Raw genomic sequence first — 16,698 nt, 5'->3', positions numbered from 1 at the left:
TTGCTAAAAATCATTTTCAACCAATATAAAGAGATATGAACTTCATTGCATCTGACGAAGTCTAGACAGTGCCTTCTGTTCTTTACAGAAATCATTGGTTGCATCGTGCTACACAGCCTCGCAAATTAAATTCCTTTTAATCTGTTCTTAACTGTAGAAAGAGAACACTTTTTAACAAGATTACACTGTTGTTGGATTTGGGGAGTCATTTCAAATCTGTTTCTGAGGCTGCGGATTTTGATAGCATTGAAGTAACTCTAGCACGATCAGATTTAGGGGCATCATGAATGCTGCTGGTGTTTTGGTGCTTTTGCACAATCATTTGTACCGTTTTCTCATCACATTTCAATTTGCAGTGGATTTCTCAATTGGATAAACCAGAAAGGTGGAGATAAATGAGCTCCTAAAAATCACTAAGAAAAAGTCGATGCATATAAATGTTACATTGCATAACCTGGAATAACAACAATTACAATTAGAGATGCTTTGTTCCCTAAAAGGTGGATATTTTAAGCTAGTTTTAAGCCCATTTGTTGCTGCAGAGTTTCTTTTTGCCTTCTCAATTTGAAGTTAATTGTTTAAATTAATGTGAACACTAGGATACTTCAACTAAAAGTCAAATATGAACAGGTAAAATTATAGAGGAATAAAAGGCGGATCAAGGTATAGGTTGTTTAAACAGTTACATTAAATTTAGCTTAAATTTGTAGTTTTTGAAAAGATGCCAAGTGCGGACTTTTTTTTTTTTTTTTTTTTGGCGCCACTGTATACCGCCATTTCATCACACAAGTTATTTAATAAAAATCCATTTCAAGTATTTTGGAGAATTATAAAATCAAATAGCAAGTCAGACAACACCCTATCTTCAAACGCTTTCCATAATGAGATGTTTTATTTTTTTTCTGCTTTCTATATCGATTTAATTTGTTTTCTTTTCTGTTTTTTTTTTTTTTTTTTTTTTTTTTCTTTTGAAGACTTTCCAATTAAAAAATTCTTTCTCTTCACCGATTCAGACTTTATTTTATATGAATATATTCATTAGACACTGATGGATAATTTTTTTGGTACTTGTACAGTTTAATCAAGACATTAAGAAATGAAAATATCGACAAAAGGTTATATTGTACGTATCCGTTTTGGACTGAAAATCTCCAGGAAAAAAATTTCACTTAATTTGATCGAGTAGTTTTATTTATTTATTTTTTTTTTTATTACAGTGAAAAACATTTTTTTATGAGAGCGCGTTGAAATCAGCCATCTTTGAATTTTTTTAACATGCCATAGGGAGATAACTCGATTTAAAGTGCTGACACTCCCTCCCCATCATTAATACTACTTTTTCTTCCTAAGAATCGGACCTTTTGCTCGGTATTATTTATTTTTTTTATTTTTTTATTTTTTATTTTTTTTTAGAACTTTGTTCCATAACGGATACGTACAATATAGCCTTTTTTTCAATATTTTCATTTTTTTTTTAATGTCTTAATGAAACTATACAAGTACTTTTTCTTTTTCGTCCGACAGGTGTACACTCATTTGATAATAATTCTTAACACTCGATTCAGTGATTTTATTTGTTCATTTATTTTTACATCTACAGTGGAAGAAGGTATTTGCTGAGAGATTTCGTTTACGCAATAACTGGTTGAAAGGTCGCTGTACTGTTCGTACATTTGAAGGGCATACACAAGGTATGAATATCTGCTACTTATTTGCTGTTTATTTTTAAAAAATTAACTGCAGGAGTTATATTTTTATTTACATATTTTAGAGATATTTTAATTATTCTGCCTATGTATGTTATTTTGGTTGCCTCTTTAGAAAAAAGAATTGATTTCTATTTTAGGTGGTTGTTAAGATATAGTCAATAGATCGATTAAAAAAAAAAAAGTCATTTTAAGCAAAAACAATATTACGTCCTTAATTGTCATGTCGAAAATAGTACTATATCTAAAAATTACAAAAAAATTATTGAATAGAAAGTAGTTTAGTTTAAAGTAATTTTTACTGAAAACTGGGTAAAATTGCATTTTTCTTAGACGTTAAAAAGTAGACACAGGGGACATAACTCTGAAACGATTACTGCAATATTTGTTGTCTACAGCAATAGACTTTTTTTTTTTTTTTTTTACTAAAAAACACAATAGCAGTTCTATTTGGATTTTCGTAATTTTTGGATATTTTCGACATCACACTTAGGTACGTAATATTGTTTTTGCTTAAAATGATATATTAAAAAAATCAATTTGTCAACTATATCTTAACAAGTGTCCTATTTTAAAATCCATATTTTAATATATGCACAAAATGATTTAGACAAAAACAGTTTGTGTGTGCAAATTGTGTTAAAAGCTTAGATATTTTCTGAACTATTGATTGAAGCAAAAGTAGTAGTTTGGTGTCCGGATGAAACAGCTGATGTATACTTGGCAGTTGAGGAAACTAGTGTTTTTTTTTTTTGTTTGTTTGTTTTTTTTAAATGGGATTTTCTAATATGGATTCAGATGATCTGTAGTAGTTGTCAACCGTTGGTCCACGAACTATGAGTGCTCCATGCAAATTTTTTTTTATGGTTTCCTGAAATCTGAACAAATATCACACTAAAAATATGTAATCCTTGAATAAACTTCAATTTTTTTTTTTTTTTTTTTTTTTTTTTTTGTAAATGATTAAACTATAACTTTACCTTTTTAATGGGCACATTTCATATTAATAGGTTTGTATGATTATTATAACTAGACATTTTATTCCATTAAAAACAAGCAAATTTACAGCCCGATGGCATAGAATAGGTGCTTTATGCAAAATAGATAGTTGAATATGATTACATTTGTGCTCATTTTTGCTCTAAATACTAATCTCTAACCTCTGCATCAAACGGATACCATAATACTTAGTTCGCTGCATCTTATAACAAAGGTCCATACAAAACTCAAGCCAGATTGGCTCAGTAGTTTTCAAGAAAAAGTGAAATGGACAGATACACTAAGAGAAATGTAATATAGATATAAATTTATTTACATTTTTTATTTCTAAATTCATTTGTTCAGCAAATTTAAAATCATATTTATTGGTTCGTAAAGTTCGAATAGTTGACGATTGCTAATCTAGAACACAAGGGATGTAGAGCTCACAATTTCTGTTGTCATGGCAACAAAATGAACCATGTTGATCTTGGAGAACTAAGCGGTGAACAAGGGATCAGTGCCAGTATCTACACTCCATAAAATTATGACTGTTAGTGCCAGTGTGCAACCATTTCAACAACTACTGACACTACGCTGTTTCTGCAGTCTTCTTCCTCATCTTCTCATTCTGGCTGTGTGGTATCTCTCATATTGGCAACTGCTGAGGGAGAGCACTGGTTCAGAGCTATAAAAATAAACTCAATAGAAACAACAAACTTTGGCACATCCTGTAGATATCCATTGTACTCTGTGTGTGCGCGCATGTGTGTGATACTCTCAACCCTCTAAATGCTAACGCCCACATCTTAGGCGTTAGTTGATCAATTCATTTTCCTATCTTCTCTGAGCCACAACCCGTCTTCAACTGTCCTCAAATGTAAACTGTTGCGAAACTCGCTCCCACTCCTAAAACTGTCTGGAAACTAACTTTAAATATATTGATCTTATGTCCAGTCTTTTGTTTCTGGTAGTCTTTTGTGTTCCTTGGTGAACTACTCCCCCTCCCCTCCCCTTATTTTTCTAACTTCACTTCCTATACTTTAGTTCTGGTGATCACCTATTTCCGCTTTTTTTTTTTTTTTTTTTTTTTTTTTTTTTTTTTTTTTTTTATCACTTTCTAAGACTTTGGGAGGAGGGGGTGTCCATATTATCACACCAGTTCTCATGATCTGTTGGTTTGTTGATGTAACGCGATGTTCAGCTCCCTAGATTCAACATATTTCAACTTTATATGAAGCACAGTTATGCTAGATGCACATATTCACAATGAGACTAGCTTGCTACAGAATTGATAGTCAGAATTCAGGTGTTAGGGTTGGTAAAACTATTATGAATATGAATTTAGTACTTTAATCTCTCTGTTAGTGTGATAAGTAGTCCAACTTAATATATAAATCTTATTTTCTCATTTCTTTGTAGGTATATCATGTATACAGTTTGATGATACACGGATCGTCAGTGGTTCATCCGATAAGACAATCAGGGTTTGTTCAATTTTTATCATTTTCCACTTCGTACATAAAAATGCTTGGTTCTTGTCCAGAATTCTTCCTATATTAAAAACAAAAATAAAGAAAAATCTGTATGTACCCATGATGAAACAAATATATTCCAAAAATCACATAAATTAAATTTAAATAAAATCAAATTTTATCAGTAACAGAAGAGCGACTGTCTTGTCCACCATTTTGTAAACTATCTAAAAAAAAAAAAAAAAAAAAAAAATCAAAGCGAGATAAATCAATAAAAACTTACGAGATTTATGTTGTAATTAATCGCTTAAAAATGATTTTCCTTATAAGAATAAAACTACTTGATCAATTTACGTAATTTTTAAAATACATTTTCACTTTGTCACGGGTACATGCATCAAGATTTTTCTTTATTTTTGTTTTCGACAAGAACCAAATTCTTTAATAAAATATGTTGGTAGGAAAATTAGTTTCATCATCAACAAAAACTTATTTTTTATGCCGATTGACTTTTCCTGAATTTAGAAAGTATTTTCTCTCACACAGTACTTTAATAAGCAAAAATTGCAATAAGCTTGAAACAATTCTCAAGAAATCTTAAGTGTCCTCACTTTAATTTCAATCAACAGGGAATTAATTTTGATTGCGGTCCTTTTAATAACTACAGACTGAGACATATTTTTATTTATTTGATCTGTCATCATTGGCAAGTGTCCTGTTGATGCAGAACACAATGACAGGCTTAAGACTGTCCTGAGTTAGCCAATTTCAATTTTCTTGTCCCAATGACTCCTGCGACCTTCTTGCTGGTTGACCAAGTGGGTGTGTGATATCTATCAGCAGTCCTCACCAAATCCATTAGTTGTCCATTTCTTTAGCCAAGATGGTCAGTCCATTTTTTTTACTTGTTGACCCCCACCCACTATCCTGTAAATGTTGTCATTAGGCCTAGGATAACAGCATATTATTTTCATTGTTTTGACTCTAGTGTGTATCCGTTGATATCTTATATGCTTTTATATAGTGATGTGGTTCTCGGTTGATTAACTGTGTCTAACTGTGTTGGATATATACTCGAGTCAAAACGAGGAAAAGAATATTCTGTTGTCATAGCCCTAGTTATTACTCGTTGAGGGAATGTTGGTTTTCATAAGTTTTAGTAAGCGTGAATTTTCTTTATTGCTATACTGTAGCTTGAAAATTAAAAGGAATAAAATGTTTACTTTGTGGTGGGCAGTGAGAAGTGTTGCAGAAAAGTAAAGAAAACAAGTTAAAGATATTTGCCAATTTGAGTATCGTTTGATGTTTTTTTTTTTGTTTTTTAATATATATCCCCTTTCAGCAATGAAAATCTCGTCTTGGTAATAAAAATCTGAATTTTTTAGATTAAAAGTCAGTAAAGTTTAGTTTGCAGTGTAAGAGTAAGTTTGAGGAAAGTTGGATTTTAAATAATTTGAGTTTTTCACTTAGAAATTTTGAATATTTTTTTAGCCAATGAATGTGTGTGTGTGTGTTGCTGTTAATTTGGTTTTCACTAAAACCTAAGATATAAGTTGCTATAGTCCCTGGTGAGACTAAAGATACATCTTTCTCTAGTAATATAATAATAGTAATCTTAAAACTTACACAGCAATCCAAACATCTCTTCCACGTCACAAACAAATTTGATGTCCTTTATTGGATTAATGCTGTCTGCCACTCAAATTTTGCATGAATTCAGTTTTCTATGAATTAATTATAATATTTAGTTCAATTTGGAAATAAACATTTAAAACAAATTTGATTACCTGTGATTAAATTGGATTGTGGGCCTCCTATCGAGTTCCTGTATTTGTTGACTTCATTTTCCTTTTTCCAGGTTTGGAATATTCGGACAAATGCTCCATGGTCAGTACAGACGTTAGTCGGCCACAGTGGAACTGTAAGATGTCTACATTTAGAAGGGAACCGATTAGTGAGCGGCTCTTCTGATAAAACAATTAAGGTGAGTGGATTTTATTTTTAAAATTGAACCCTGTAATTTGATTGACTAAAGTGGAATCAAATATTCTATAGTCAAATATAGTCTTCATTTTAAGACACTTACAAAAAATTGATATATTCAGTAGTAGGATTCAATCATTCTAATTAAAATTCCAGTGCAGAACAATTTTTTGAATTGTTTCAAAATTGATTTTTTTTTTTAATTTATTTATTTATTTTTTTTTTATATATGGCAAATTCTTTAGTGGAATACAGATATTAAGTGTGAGTTTCTAAGAAAGCAACTCCTGTCATGGACTTGCATCAGAAGCAGCAATATGTCATTGAACTTTTTGCAAAAATGCATTAACAATGGTGATGATTATGTAGAAAAATAAATTGTTTTAATGGTACCATTCCTGTCTTTGTAGCTCTTCAACATTTTAAGCTGAAAAAAACATAGGTTTTACTTTTAGGACGACCCTCATATCTATGACTCGGTCTTATTTATTCCTTTTTCTCTCAAGTATTAAATAAGAATAGTAATCAAAAAAATCCAACAAATTTTACATTTGAATTTTAAAGTTCTAAATAAATAACCGTAAGATTGGAGATAGATTCCCCTTTTAACATTAAGAAGAAATTGTGTATCTACTAAGTATTGTGAGAAAACCAATCTGTTTTAGTAATTAATTTGTTTTAAAATAAGTGAATAAAATATAAGTATATGGACATGTAAGAAAATACTAAGCAAAGAAACAAAAGAAATGGTGGAATTTAGATTTACATATAGAAGTTACGCACAACACGGATAGATAGATGTACTCGACTTCGAGCCACCCGTGTTGGTCTAGTTAACAGACCAGTGTCTCCACGTAGAATGAATTTGGAATGCAAAGATTTAAAAAAATTTTAAATAATAAAATCAAATTTTATGAGTAACAGAACAACTGTCTTGTCTGCCATTTTGAAAACAATTAAAAAAAAAAACAAAAAAAAAAAACTCAATAATTCAAACTTGCAAGGTTTACGTTGTAATGCTTACAAATGCCCATTAATTGCTTTAAAATGATTTTCCTTATAAAAATAAAACTTCTTGATCAATTTACATAATTTTTGGAATTTGGTATTTTCGTTTCATCACAGTACATATATCATACAGATTTTTCTTTATTTTTGTTTCTTATATAAAGGGAATTCTGCACAAACCATAATTATAAATCAATAAAATGTGTACTAAAATATTTGAAATTTTTTTTTTTATACATCTTTTTTACTATTCATAGGTTTGGGACTTGTCAACTCAGGATAGGTGGTCAAGTATAGCTTGTAAGGTGACTATGGTAGGCCACTTGGATACAGTCCGATGTCTACAGGTGAGTTTCTATAGAAGAAAAATAAACATTTTTACAGTTAAAATAAACTATTTCCATCTAATATATAAAGTTGTGGAATTTTCAAAGTCTGAACAAAATAGCATGTCAACTGACAAATTAAATTTTGCTTTTGACCAGCCAATTTTCATTTGTTATTATTATACCATGTTATTAGCAGTATAATAACATACTTCACTAAAATTTATCTTTAAAAATTACTTAGCTTTGCTCAGATGACTGCTAATATAAATCTTTGAATAATGATCTAAAATAAAATTTTAAAAAATCGGTCAGAGAAATGACTCATTTTAAACTTGAAGATTATCATATTTGTCTACCTTAAATCTAAATGTGCAAACAAAATTAAAATTAAAAACTAAAATTATTTCACTGTGCATTTAACTAATTTCCTGCACTACTGGGGTTTAATTTATTGATCTCTACCCTTTAAACATGCGATCAGCTCTAAGTCTGTTTTCTGAATATAGATTCAACTAGTCTTAATTATTTTTTATAACTAAATAGAAATTTTGATTAGAATTTGAAAGTTAAGAATCCAATACATCCCTGATTTTTTTTTTTTTTGATTTTTTTAAATAAACATTGTTTTATTTAAAATTGACTAAGTTCCAACAATATTACGTCTTCATTGAGTATAGAATCAGTTTTTGTGTGTGTGTGTGTGTGTGTGTGTTTTTTTTTTTTTTTTTTTTTTTTTTTTTTGTAGCATAATAGAACTAGAAAATCTGTGATTTTAAAGATGGATTTTGCCCTCAAATATTCCAATCAGGATGATTGCGCATGGCTTGTATGAAGTGAATTATAGTTTTTTTTTTCCCCCCCCTCGATGTAAGCATTTTTGTAAAATTTAAATTAGAATTTTATAAGTTAAGCTAATACAACACAGATTTTTTTTTTTTTTGTCTTTTAAATAAACATTTATTTAAAAAACAACTCAGCTTCAACAATATACCTTTTCATCAGGCATGGAATCAGTTATATTGGTTTAACTTACAAATTCTCATTCAAATTTACAAAATGTTTACATTGAGGAAAAAAAAATCTCTAATAGAAACTTTTTTTTAAAATAAAAGTTGACAAATTTGCAAAAAAGCAAAATAAAGTACGACACCTATGAGTATGGTGGCATAAGTTTCCCTGAAAAAAAAACAAAAACAAAAAAAAACAACACGCATTTTAATGAACCCTCTCTCACTATGCAAAGTCATCTACTTCAACCCACTAATGGTCCTGGATATGACCTTAAACTATATCTTTACATCATCAACGCTCTGATCCCCATCTGGCATCAATTGAAATGAATGGCTCTCGTCTTGAGGAGGCTCCATGTTTTAACAAGCTTCTAGGTTTGACCTTTACTCCCGATCTGAAATGGGACATGTACATCAAGTCTGTTGCCAAGGTCTCTGGGAAAATTGTGGGATGCTTCTACCACACCAGAAGATATCTCACTACTGATGCAATTCTCTATCTATATAAATGCCAAGTACGTCCAAGGATGGAGTACTGCTGACACATTTGGGCAGGAGCCACTAAAAACAGCCCATCCTGCCTTGACAGAGTACAAAATAGACTTTGTGGCTTAATGGAGGATGCCCTTTTCTCTTCCCTGAAACCTCTCTCCCATAGAAGAGGGTCCTGGATATGATCTTAAACTATATCCAGTGGTGAGACCCCAGCTTGTGGGCTTTGAGAAGTGTAGAGCCACCCTTTAATTGCCATTGCTCCCAGGTCCACTCTGGCCCGGAGTGGTAGTACCTGTTAGGGTTCCAACTATGGGTTAAATAGAAACCGACTTGAAAACAACAAATGTATTCTATTAAAAAATTTTTCTTAAATCTTTGAATTCGGCATTAAATAACCTGAAAAGGGTTGATATGCCATAAAACAAAAACAACTAACCAACCAACCCACAGAAGATATTGCAAGCCTGTCTGTTTTATCGTTATTTCCATGACAAGTGCTCATCTGAGCTCCAATCTCTGGTCACCCCTCGCCAATCTTTCACGATAAACACCCGTCTAGCTGAAACTACTGTCAGTAATTTACCCCACTCTTTAACTGTGCCTAAATCAAAGCGTAGATTCTATGAACAAAGCTTCTTTCTTAGAACTGCACGGCTGTGGAACTCTCTTCCACTTACCTGTTTCTCACCTGACTACAACTTAGATGTTTTCAAGTCCAACATAAACAAATTCCTGATGAACCGCCCCCTTAAGACACTTTATCAAATCTTCAATACTAACAATTATTACGACACTATCTCATCAATTACTGTACATGCAATAACCCTTATCCCGAGTGGCTTCCGGGTCTTGATAAGTGGTGACCTCCATGTAAAAAAAAAAAAAAATATATATATATATATATATATATATATATATATGTAGTCGATGGTGAGGCTCCAGCTTGCGGGCTTCAGTTAGTGTAGAGCCACCCTTTAATTACTATTGCTCCTAGGTCCACTCTGACCTGGAGTGGTAGTATCTGTTAGGGTCCTAACTATGGGTTAAATAGAAACCAACTTGAAAAAAAACAAATATATTTTATTAAAAAAATTTTTCCGAATCACTGGATTCGGCATAAAATAACTTGGAAAGTGTTGATATGCCATAAAACAACCAACCAATCAACCCACTAATATTAACCAAATAGTAATTAATATTAACTATTTTTTTTTTTTTTTTTTTTTTTTTTTTTTTTTTTTTTTAATTCTCCAATAGATTTTTTTCTACAAATAATAATCAGTATTATCTATTCTTTTCAAATTATTCATTCCTCTCCTTCCCACTAGGCTAAGCCACCTAATTCCATCCAATGTTAACTAGTATGGGTTATCGTCAGTTAACATACTTAATATCCAGTATAGCACTACCAGAAGCAGTGACAAGGTAAATCAGTTCCTTCACTTTTATTGTTCTTCAGTATTTCTATTGTGAAGTGATTTCTTGAAATAGAATATAAGAAAAATCTTCATTGAAAAATATTCAATAAAAATTCACAAAATTTTACAGATAAAACTAACACAATTGGTCTTAATTTTCACTTTTAATAAAGTTAAAAAAAGCTGAAAGTTTTTATTTTATTTGAAACTAGCATTTACGCCCGACGTTGCCCGGGTGTTTGGAGGGGTACGTTGAACAAAAAAAGAAAAAACGCGTTCAATTTTTTTTTTAATTTAACCCCTATTTTTTGGGGGGCTCAAATAAAGTTATTAAGTTAGCTCGATGTCCAAGGAACCTATATCTAAAATGGCAAGTGTTTAGACCCCAAATTGTCGGAGTTTGGTAGAGTTCTTAAAAGTCAAATCGTTGAACTTTGACCCCTTAATAGAAAAATTTCTGGCCAAAACCCGATCACATTGATTTTCCCAAATCTCAATACCCTATATATCAATTTTCGAGTCTATAGACTAAAAATTGACAGTTATTGCATAGGGAAATGTACACACACGTTCACTTTTATAGATAGATAGACTAATAGATTAAACAAAAATATATACGTATGCATAAATATATATGGAAACAATTTTTTGTTTAATGTAAAGATTTTATGCAAATATTATGCAAGTATAAATCATGTAGAATATCTGCATGAATATAATTACACATAATAGTTAACTCTAGATGATCATCCCATAAGAAAACCGAAAAAACTAATAGGGAATAAATTAAAATGAATGTTTAAAAGAATATGCAAATTAGCTAGATCTTTTGCTAGTGAATGCATTTCCACAACTCATATATAAGAAAATTGTATTTTTTTTTTTTAAATAAGTAGAAAAGTTTTTAATATGAATATCAATACACGCAAAAGAAAATCGAATTTATAGGAGTATAGATTTTATAAACATAAGTGTATTAAAGTATAAAAATAAAATTATCAAAATAACAAATATAGACATGAGAGAAACGCTAAGGAACTGATTTGCCTTGTCCACTTTATCACTTCTGGTAGCGCTACGCCGGAAGTTAGAAATTACTTTAACTGACTAATCCGTAGTATGATCTGTTGTCTCAATTTCTTCAAATTCTTTAACGTTTAAGAACTCAGTTTAAAGGGAAGTAACTAATTTAAAATGAGAATTACCTCCCATTCACTCAGGACAAGCCCAATAGGCATTTTTAAAAAAATTTTATTTATTTAAAAAAAAATTTTTTTTTTATCTAAGTTTTTTCTAATGTTGATATAAACTTTAGCCATCTAATCTGCACCTTCCGAATCTGAACTTGACGGAATATATTGCCCCTCTCCCTCTTCCTACGCATAAACAGGTTCACTTCTAAATTAGACCCAAAATTGCCCTCTGGACCCAACTCCAAAATATTTTCAGGATTTTTAAATGGATTTAGGATGTGGAATATCAAATATTTGCACCTTGTAATGTATTTTGTAATATTATACATATTTTTTAATGTTATTTTTTATTCACGCTAAACAAGATGGAGATGTAAGGAGCTACTATGAATTAGGAACCAAATTTATAGAGAACATCCCAAGTTGGAGGGGAGGGGGTTGTTCAGCAACATGGTTGTTGGTATTACATTTAAATTTTTTCACGTTGGTACAGTCGGGAGCAGGAAGAGAATTCCAAAAGCAGGCAGTCTGAGAAAAGTAACTATTAGAGTAGAAAGTTTTCTGGTATCTGGGGACCTTTACAGTGAAATAAGTGATTTTTTTTTTTTTTTTTTTTTTTTTTGCCGCTAATTGGGTTGGTGAAGGGTATTTATTATAAAAACTAATTTAATAATTGTATTCTATTAAAACACTCATTTAATGGGGTTTTGTTTTTCTAATTTCCAATGAAGGCTGATGATGAAAAAGTGATAAGTGGATCTTATGATAAAACTCTTAAAGTTTGGGATATCCGAACAGGAGAGTGTAAAATGAAACTCAGGTAAGTAAAGAACTTCCTCTTTATTTTTCCTTTTGAACTACTTGTATTTAAAAATTACTACATCAAATGAAATATTGAATATGCCACATTTTTTTTTGTTTAATTTCTTTTATATCTGAAATTTCATTTGTATAAGAAGTTAATGTAGTTTGCTTGAAACATTGTTTAATGTGTATATAAGAAATTTAGATTTATAGGAGGCAGAAGAATGCAGGGATTTAACAGATAGACACAAATAGAAGCAACTTAAGATATAATGGTGGAACAAACAAGCTATGCCGTTTAAACTTTATTGGTTCAATACATGCATGTATATATATGTACGATTTTATATATATATATATAATGTGTGTGTGTGTGTCAAGGGTGTGAGTTCCACTATAGAAACGTTAATTTAATTTGAATAAAATATGTATCAAGTGCGCTTGAAAGCCAAATCACAACGCAATATTATGACAATAAGCAAATATTTTACATGCTTGAAATTTATAATTTAAATATATTTCTTAGTCAAATGCCATCATCAGAAAGAAAACAGCATACTGAGGATGGAGTTACAGTCCAAAATATATTTAAATTTCAAGCAAGTAAAATATTTATTTTCCTAATATTGCATTGTGATGGACTTTCAAGCGTACTTGATGCGTATTTTATTTTATATTATTTTACATGCAGAATGTTCTTACAAAACTATTTAAACGCTGTCTTAAGAATTGCTTCCCATCACCCTGGAAAATCTCATCAGCATGCCCTGTATTTAAGAATTCAGGTGATCGCTCCTCTCCCTCTCAGTACAGGCCAATAAGTCTCCTGTGCGTCATGAGTAAGTTGCTGGAATCTGTTAAATAGAGAATTAATCAACCATCTCAGCAAAAATAACCTTAGTGACACGCAATATGGTTTCCATTCTGCTAGATCTACAGCAGATGTGCTTACAGTTACATCTCATAGTGTTACATAGTTATCATTGAAGTTATCACTAGGGTTATCATAGAGGGGCACCAGATTGACATTTGGTGTATAACATAAAAGGGGAGGACCATAATTGTATTTGTTGTCATGGAATGATTATTATTAGAATGAAAGGAGATTATGCGTGTCATAAAAGAATTCCGTGTGCGTATGATCGTCTAGTTTCATATGCGGTTGTGTGCGTGTATTACATGCATTTTCTTCGACATACCTTACTTCATGTGTCGTCGATGTTGATCCATCTGGAATTCATCTTCTCCTGGAGGGAGACTGGTACCTGTTAGACGAAGATTTATCACTCCAAGACGATGAATTGGTTTTATAGTTTTTTTATTTTCCTTCCAGATGTCGACACAGAATATGGAAGTGAATCTTGCTTGCTTTGAACACGTCAGCATCCCCCACCCCCAGTGGAGGGGAGGGAACAGCTATTAAGCTGTCCGTCTTCAAAGTCCAAATCCAGTCTCACAGATCTAGCCAACCTGACCACGTCACTCATACGTAATCTGGTCAGCTGACCCTCGGTTCTGGTAAACGTGTCTACACTCCACGTTTACTCACCTCTCTCTCTCTCTCTCAATCCATTCTGTAACAATAGGATTAGAAAATTTCTCGACAGAGGCTACCTTTCTAGGGCAATTGCTCTTGACATATCAAAGGCCTTTGATAGAGTATGGCATAAAGGTTTACTTCACAAAATCTCCAGTTAAGGTATAGCTGGAAATGTCTTCTCAATTATTAAATCATTTCTCTCTGATAGGTTCATAAGAGTAGTGGTTGAGGGGCAGAAATCAGAAGCTCACAGTATTAATGCTGGAGTCCCTCAGGGACCCATCCTGGGCACAACTCTCTTCCTGATCTACATCAATAATCTTCTAAATCACATCCTTACATCATTCATAGACATTTATGCTGATGACACTACTATCTATGGTAGCACATCTATGACCGTAAATGACCAAGTTCTCTCCGATTCTCTCTCCTTTGATTTTGAGCAAGTGGTACAATGGGGAAAGAGATGGCTTATTTTTAATGCATCTAAAACCAAGCTTTTATCTTTACATCATCAATGCTCTGCTCTCCATCTGGCATCAATTGAAATGAATGGCTCTCATCTTGGAGGCCTCATGTTTTGACAAGCTTCTGGGCTTGAAATTTCTTGATATTTACTCCTGATCTGAAATGGAACACATACATTAAATCCATTGCCAAGGCCGCTGGAAAAATTGTCGGATCCTTCTATCAATCCAGTAGATATCTGACTGCTGATGCAATTCTCTATCTATATAAGAGCCAGGTACATCCAAGGATGGAGTACTGTTGCCACATCTGAACAGGAGCTGCTAGAAAGGACTTATCCTGCCTTGATAGAGTTCAAAATAGACTTTGTAGCCTCGTAGGGGATGTCCTTTTCTCTTCCCTGCAACCTCTTTCTCACAGAAGAGATGTTGCGAGTTTGTCTCTGCTTTATCGTTATTTTCATGGAAAGTGCTCAACTGAGCTCAAATCTATGGTCCTCCCCTCGCCAAACTTTCACAAGAAACACCCCCCTAGCAGAAAACACTATCAATAATTTCCCCACTCTTCATCTGTGTCTAAACCTAAATGTAGATTCCATGAACAAAGTTTCTTTCTTAGAACTGCACGACTATGGAATTGTCTTCCGTTTTCCTGCTTTCCAGCTGACTACAGTATAGTTGTCTTCAAGTCTAACGTAAACAAGTTTTTGATGAGCCGTTCCATATAAGTTAACAAATTTACCGAATTTCTATTACTAATGATTACTTTATTGTCCAATTGTCTACTGTACACTCTTTAACCCTTATCTTTGAGTGGCCTCTTGGCCTTAATATGTGGTGATGCCTTTGTAAAAAAAAAAAAAAAAAAATCCGTGGTGGCATATTTGTGTTGCAGTATTTTGGGAAGTACTTCCCTCTATCTGGCGTGTTCAATTTTTCAAATGTACATCATGCGTGTTTTGTAAGCTGAGTTGTATATTTTAAACAGCATAATGTATTTTAAGTCTTCTTGTACCATATTGAGTTTTACTAAAAAAAAAAACAAAAAAAAAAAAAAGGAGGGGGGGGGCTTTATGCAAAATTATAATCTAAAACTAGTTATTGCAAAGATGAGATATTGCTGACAAATCTGGTTTCTCTGCCAGTTTTGACCCAGTGAGTCATACAATAGGATAAAGACAGAACCTGAAAATGAAGGAAAAATGAACCCAGTTGTATGGTTACTGGTTAATTTGGCACATAACCAATAGCACTGCATTGCTATGCACAGTAGAAGAGATCCTGCACTGAATTGAAATGCACCTGTGGAAATGCACTGGTTCTCTTGTGGTTCCCCATGCCACTGAATTTAATTTAATTCTTTTGTAATTAAGAACCACTGCTGGGATATGAACACTCTTAACATTATTCTAATGACCTCTTCATAGTTTGTCTATCTCTACCTCGGTGAAATTGGTAATCAGATTATATTGCCATATAAGAACTTTTAATCCTGTCTTCACTACCAAGATTTATTTAGCCAAACATTATTGGCTACAAATGTGAATACATGTTTCTGTTTCAATCCCTTTTAAAGAACCAGTGTCCTCGGGTGAGATTTTTTTTTTTTTTTTTTTTTTTTTTTACATACAACCCAAAACCATTACACAGGGTTTGCACAGGCTTGAAAAGGTCTTGAATTTTTAGCTTTGTCCTGTTTTATAGTTACTTTAAAAAGGCCTTGGAAATATGAAAAATGTCTTGAAAAGAGCTTGAAAATCGTTTCTTAAGTAAACATTTGTGTTAGAATATTAAAAATAAAATAAAAATAAATGTTCTGAAATTACATTTCTGGTATTGTCGATACAAGAGTTGTCCCTTTATGGCGAAACTATCCCATCTTATCCATACACTTTATTGATGTAGTGAAAGGGAAAATCAAATAAATATTATTAAATATTAATTAAAATAATTTTTTTTTTTTATATCATTCTATATATATCAAATTTTGTTTTTAAAACTTGAATTTTGTTTGGAGAAGGCCTTGAAAATGGATATTGAAAATTTGTATGGACCCTGATTATAGATGGAGGGAATTTCATATTCATATACAGATTTAGCATATTGATTTTTCTTCAGACACTAGCCATAATCACTCTTTGCACTTAACAACACCAACAAAATTAGGAAAAAAAATTTTTTAAAAAATTCTTTTATTAGGGTGAATGTCACCATTCAGAAAAAATAGTAATGAAAATAAAGATTTTTCATTTAATAAATTATACAACATTACTCAGGGTTTCTAAAAAAATT

General features: G+C 31.8%; 1 protein-coding gene across 2 annotated transcripts in view; it reads left to right on the top strand.

Annotated features, from left to right (window-relative positions):
• The window catches only part of LOC145243402 (uncharacterized), a 116,048-nt gene that overhangs the window by 69,286 nt on the left and 30,064 nt on the right, over positions 1-16,698 (top strand). For both annotated transcript variants that reach the window (XM_080106252.1, XM_080106253.1), the window contains exons 6-10: positions 1,601-1,691; positions 4,107-4,171; positions 6,018-6,143; positions 7,408-7,497; positions 12,327-12,415. In XM_080106252.1, coding sequence (XP_079962378.1) covers positions 1,601-1,691; positions 4,107-4,171; positions 6,018-6,143; positions 7,408-7,497; positions 12,327-12,415 — 461 coding nt within the window. The remainder of the gene's footprint in view (positions 1-1,600; positions 1,692-4,106; positions 4,172-6,017; positions 6,144-7,407; positions 7,498-12,326; positions 12,416-16,698) is intronic.

The sequence above is a fragment of the Euprymna scolopes genome, chromosome 22 (genome assembly GCF_053919585.1).
Source record: "Euprymna scolopes isolate OS-2025 chromosome 22, ASM5391958v1, whole genome shotgun sequence".
Lineage (NCBI taxonomy): Eukaryota > Metazoa > Mollusca > Cephalopoda > Sepiida > Sepiolidae > Euprymna > Euprymna scolopes.
Note: the sequence above shows the minus strand (reverse complement) of the source record. Positions and strands in the feature narration are given on the sequence as shown.